Here is a 6000-nt window from a genome sequence, read left to right as displayed (position 1 = left end):
AACGGGTATTAGTCAGAGGTCCTTGCAGAAGTGTTTTCTGTGTAAGGCTGTAGTGTTTGTGCAAAGCTGTGGTTTTGGCAGAGTTTTTAGTGATAGTTTTTGTTGTCAGGATTCATGCATGAGATCCCCTTCTTCATCACCTCCCAGCTTTATTAATCGTTGTTGTTATTTTTATCTAAGGATTGACCCACAAGACTCTGACAACTTTCATAGTATTCAGAGTAGAAAACTCTGGAAAATGGGGGATATGATGTCAGGCAGTGAGTTGCTAAAACTTAGATTAACCAAAACAAAACTGTTAGGGCCAATCAGTGCCTTCTGGAGAGGTGATGCCAGCTTGCTTCAAGCTTGTCCCCTGGCCTTCCTGCACAAGAACCACCTGGGGACTTGTGGTGCCCTATAGATTTCCTCTACAAAACCTACATTTACTTAGTAAAGCAGAATCCTGTTGTTCACATCAGGAGTCTGTATTTGTCACACACTTCCTTGGGGTTTCAGACTCACGGAAGCTTGAGGATATGACATTTGACCATCTTGTTGGCAAGGTCTTTTAACGTCCTCTGCATATGAATAATATATTTGGCAGCATATTTGAAATGTAAAAAAATATCAAATGTATGATATCTCTAAACATAGCACTTCTGTTGCTTTCAAAGTTAACCGATGAATACAACCAATTGGAATTAGCTCACCCAGTTCCATAGTTTAATACTTCTTACCTGTACTGCATAATACTTTGCAGCTCAAAATGGCAACAAGAGGGCAGAACATAACAGAACACCTGCCATCCCACTATAGGCTGTGGAGTTAAAAAAAAAAAAAAAAAAAGCAAACAAAAGAAGAAGAAAAAAAAAAACCCTATATACTCCAAATCATGGGAACTTGTGTAGGGCATGACTTGCTGCCCGCTTCCCGGTGTTGGGGCCACACATGTGGCTGGGATGGCTCCTGGCGATCAGCCAGGAGGTGGTGCTGTGGGTGGTGACGGAAAAGGCGGACCACCTCCAGGATAGGTCCAGGACTCTTCTGCCCTCCTGGACAGCTTGTGCCTTCCCTTAGGGACTATGGGATGGGTGTACTTGTGAACTCGCTCCACCCCTCTGACCTTTATCCTGATTGGCTCCTGTGCAGTATATAAGCTGTGTGTACTTCCTCAATAAACGAGAGATCCTGCTTTGACTAGTCTCCCTGGCACGTCTATTGTCCTCCAGCGAGGGAGGGCGGGCTGGGTGCCAGTCGACCTTTCGGGGCCTGTGGGGCCTGCGTGCTTTCCCCTGCTTCTCCCACTGGTCAGGAGGAGATAGGGGCTAAAACCCCCCCACAAACTTGCACCTTGAAAACAGAATGGACTTGTGGGAAAAGGACTTTACAGTTCATTCCCTTCTCATTCTGGAATGTTTACCCTGTCCCCAGGGGTCCCAAAGATCCAACTTCCTGTTTCTCAGATCCTCCTAAAATCTTTCCTGCTCATTCTTTCGCAGTTGACAAGCTACTACTAGGCTCTTGGAAGAAGCTTTGCTACATGAATTTCATCAAATGAAGCCATTTATAAAGGTTCAATTTTTAAAAAACTACAAGGCCAGTATGCTTAATTCAGTCATTTAAGTTGAATTGAAAACTTTGTTTTAAACACACTTAAAACTTAATGAGATATGAACTTGCTTGATTGAGTTCATGTTCCCCTTTTAAAAATCATACATTACAGAATCAGTGCACATTTGGAGTAATGTCTCCATTTAAGTGCCTTTTTGACATAAACCTACTCAAAAATGCCAAGACACCAATCATTATAACTGTTTTTGGCCATCATAAGCCAGCACCATGCCACTGGCTTATGGTAGTTGGGGTGTTACAGCTTAATGTTGACATCTGGCACAAAAAGCTTACAGTCTGAATCATGTTTCTTTTTTATGTAATTCTGGCTCAGGAATCCGATACAGAGCAGCAGAGAAATAAATTATGTTGCTGAGGCTGAAGATGAGGCACAGCATTACGGCTACAGCTATCTGAGAGAAAGAGAAGGGCCTGAAGGCGGTCATGAGCCACTCCTTCCTTAGAGTCTTGTCCAGAAGTATGGCTTCCATCTGCAGGTGTGTGGCCAGGATCACGCACACGTGAAACAGCTGGTGGCTGTGACCTACAGCAAACACACAAAAGGCCATTGAGATCACTGAACAAAAGGAAGGAGTATTGACACAAACTATGACATGTTTGCTAAAAAGATGCTAAGTGAAAGAAGCCAGCAAGGGCACATATAGGATCCCATTTGCATGAAGTATTCAGAGTAGGCAAATCCACAGAGACAGAGGAGATTCATGGTTGCCTCGAGCAAAGGGTGGGAATTGGTATTCACAGTGCATGTTCTAAAATGGATTTATGGTGATGTTCAGACAACTTGGAAAATTTACACAATATAACATTGAATTGTACAGTTGACTTTGGGAGACTCTTTTTTTTTTTTAGAGAGAGAATTTTAATGTTTATTTTTTAGTTTTTTGCGGACACAACATCTTTGTTGGTATGTGGTGCTGAGGATCAAACCCGGGCCGCACGCATGCCAAACGAGCGCGCTACCGCTTGAGCCACATCCCCAGCCCCTGGGAGACTCTTTAATATATAAAGTACACCTTAATAAAAGTATTTTAAAGAACAATGTGAGGGGGCTGAATGCATAGCTCAGTGGTAGAGTTTGTGCTTAATTCACACATGGGCCCTGGGTTCAATTGCCAGCAATATGAGAAAAATATGAAGACCATCAGAGCAAAATTCTTTTTCAGAACAACTTATTTACCACACTCATTTTCCAGATGAAAAAGGAAAAAGTTAGGCTGCATGTTTTTCTTGGACTGCTTACCAAGTGCTCTTCTCCCTCCTGCTGGTTAATCAGAAACATAACCAGGAGCTCCTGTTCCTTGAAGGCAGGCTGCACCCAGCTCACATATCTCATCAACAAAGGGTGGAGCCCAGCAGAGGTGCTGGGAGTAAGCTGGGCCATGTGGTGAGTGGTGAGAAAAGGAATCCAATGCCCAGGGTCAGAGACTACTTTGGGTATGGGCCTCAGACACCAGGAGTGGGAGAAGAAGACCATACATGTTATGGTTTGAATATGTTGTGCCCTGAGAAATCCATATACTGATATCCTCAGAATGTGACCATATTAGGGAGAAAGGGTCTTTAGAGAATTAAGTGACAGGTCACTAGGGTGGCCCCTAATTCAGTGACCAATGTCCTTATAAAAATGGAGATTAGAACATAGACATGCACCTACACATAGAAGAAGATCACATGAAAACAGGTGGAAAAAATGGTCCACCCCAAACTAAAGAGAGAAAGCCAGGTCTCTGAAGAAACCAATCCTACCCACACCTGGATCTCAGACTTCCAGCCTCCAGAATGTGAGAAAATAACTTTGCGTTGTTTAGGCCATCCAGTCAAGGGTACTTGTATAGCAGCCCTAGCAACCTTATACAACATGAGAGTTCAAAAATGATCCTCCAATTAAAAAGAAAAAAGTCCCATATTGTACCCTCAGTACCTATCCCAGAAAAAGTATTCAATAAACAAGTTAGAATTATAAGCTCAGGAGGGTTGAAGATTTGCAAGCAGATGTCTACTGAATTCTTTAAAGCCCCAGTCTCATTCCCAAAAAAGAAGGTGTCGAGAGGTGCCACTCTGGCCTCACTCGAGCTGAACACATTGCTCTGTATGATTCCAATCAGTGTGTGACACAGAAAAGCAGCTTGGGGGTGATGCTCCCCAAGGACATGGCCAAGCAGAGAGCAGTGACTCACTATGTTCACCAGCTAAGGCTCACACATGTCTCCATGAGGCCCCAAGAGAAAAGACAGAGCCACCAGCATCAGGTATACCCCAAATTTGACAGCAGCAAGGAAAAGTGACTTCAACTTCAACAGTCCTGCCTACCAGGAATTGGGGGGCTTCCTGCAGTCATGGCTAATCAGGCCAGGCCAGCAAGTCCCATACAAGTTGGGCTCAGGGTACTAAAAGAGAGGGATTTCCGCCCCAGCAGAGTCAGTTACTTAAGGACTGAACATACCCATCATAAAGTGGTGTGCTGGCGAGTTCCTCCCTCAGGGGAGATTTTCTGCTCTGTTCTCTTAGGCCAGGGGAACAGGATAGAGGTGAATTAATAGAATTCTGAGAAGCAAAATAATGCCCCTCACTATTTTTCCTGCAGTCCCCAAGACTTCATCCATACCACCTCTACTTCCTTAAAGTGGGTCTGGAAGTAGCCATGGTATGCAGGGGCCAGTTGCCACCTGTTTCCTGGCTTCTGATCCTCCTCTCTTTTGGAAATCTGACCTCTAAGCATTTTGCTAGTTCCTACCCCTTCTGGCAGAACAGAAGAAGAGGATGGAGTTTTGTCAGATCAATCAAAGCATACCTGGTCACATCTCTTAGGTGGGAGGAGGTAGAAATTCAACCAGAGACCAAACGGGCTTGGAGAAAACTAAGGGTGTTTGCCATGTTGGAGAAAAAGACTGGCCCTGTGGTTTCCATGGACCTTATTTAAGGAACTTTCATCCCAAAGGCTTGTCACCTTCACCAGAAGTGACCCAAGGGTGACGTCCACTCATCCAGCCTCAAAGCCAGGATGAGACATGAACTACAGATCCCCATCTTGCCTTCTCAAGGCCATCTTTCTTATTCCTCTCTACAGCTGCTCCCAATGTTCATTTAGTGATGGGAACCTAAGGTTCCTCCTCCTAAGGCTTCAGGTCTAGACCCGCCTGCTCTCCATCCTCCCCGCTCCTACCCAGCAAAGCACGGTGTCACATATGCTGGCCTCTGTCACCTTGCAGTGGCATTCACTTTGGCCTGAGCTTCCTCAAGATTTGCTTCTCTCCCTGCCCTTGCCTGTCCACCCTGCCCCCATGGGCCTTTGCAGCCACTACACTGGTGTCAGATAGGTCCCCTCCCTGGCCAGGAGATCAACAAGAATAAATAATAACAGGGCCACAGTGCCCACTCACCAATGTAGTCAAAGCATCCAGGGGCCAGGCACTCTGGCAGGTGTGCAGAGTACAAGACTGAGGCCAGGAGGGTCATGACAACGTGCTTCTGGTGGTACAAGGTGGCTTCATTTTCAATGTCCTCATCTGGGAACAGGAAGAGCTGCAGGTGTTTTAAGGAAACAGCAGGTCTTTAGAGGAGGACAGGCCTCCAACAGGCCCTGGTCCTTCTCAGCACCTGGGGTGGAGGCCCAGATACCTCAGCACCATGCAGGAACTCCACCCACCAGGCCTCCCACAGGTCCATGGCCTGGAGGAGGGACTCTCAGGGGCTGTGAGGGCAGAGCTTTTACTGAGTAGGATCAAGTCAGACCCAAGACAACTGTATTTTAACCCCCATCAAACGCTCATGAGAGACGATTGGGTTATTACACACACACACACACACACACACACACACACACATATAATTAGGAAAGGAAATTAGGAACAAGGAAAGTAAGAGAAAAGAAAAATCCTATTAGATATTTTGCTACTCTTTCTTGGGGTGAAATGTAAGTATAAAAGTGGTCTGTGGACATATGAACTCTCTTCAGCCCACACAGCCTTGGAACTGATGGTCCTGATTAAGACTTTAAGGCTTGAAGGCCTCTGAATCATTAAAGAGTATTAAGTACACCATTTCATGGTTTGAGTGTAGTTTTTGTGTTATTATGTAAATAATAACAGTAGCTACCACTTATTATGCCTTTTACATGCATCATTTAATATAAGTCTCAACAATTACCATAAAGCAGACTCCATTTTGCAGAAAAGAAATGTGGGCCAGGGAGGGATTCACAAACCTCTAATAAGTAGCAAAGTCAGGATCAGAATCCCAGCAGGCTGGTTCCAGGACCAATGGCACCATTTAGAATTAGACACCACCCCTCTCCCACTGCCCCACTGTCTGATGCACCAAGAGCTAGAAGCGCACAGCACTGGTGACAGTGCCGAGCCTGTGGCACACTATACTGACACTATACTG

At 45.2% G+C, this 6000-nt stretch overlaps 1 protein-coding gene across 3 annotated transcripts in view; it reads right to left on the bottom strand.

Annotated features, from left to right (window-relative positions):
* Positions 1 to 1592: 1592 nt before the first annotated feature.
* Paqr5 (progestin and adipoQ receptor family member 5) overlaps positions 1593 to 6000 on the bottom strand; it is a 78478-nt gene continuing 74070 nt past the window's right edge. For all 3 annotated transcript variants that reach the window (XM_034637095.2, XM_027925957.3, XM_027925956.3), the window contains 2 exons: positions 4995 to 5136; positions 1593 to 2137 (listed from right to left, as the gene is read on the bottom strand). In XM_034637095.2, coding sequence (XP_034492986.1) covers positions 1896 to 2137; positions 4995 to 5136 — 384 coding nt within the window. In that variant the 3' untranslated portion in view covers positions 1593 to 1895. The remainder of the gene's footprint in view (positions 2138 to 4994; positions 5137 to 6000) is intronic.

This window comes from Marmota flaviventris, chromosome 2 (genome assembly GCF_047511675.1).
Source record: "Marmota flaviventris isolate mMarFla1 chromosome 2, mMarFla1.hap1, whole genome shotgun sequence".
NCBI lineage: Eukaryota > Metazoa > Chordata > Mammalia > Rodentia > Sciuridae > Marmota > Marmota flaviventris.
Note: the sequence above shows the minus strand (reverse complement) of the source record. Positions and strands in the feature narration are given on the sequence as shown.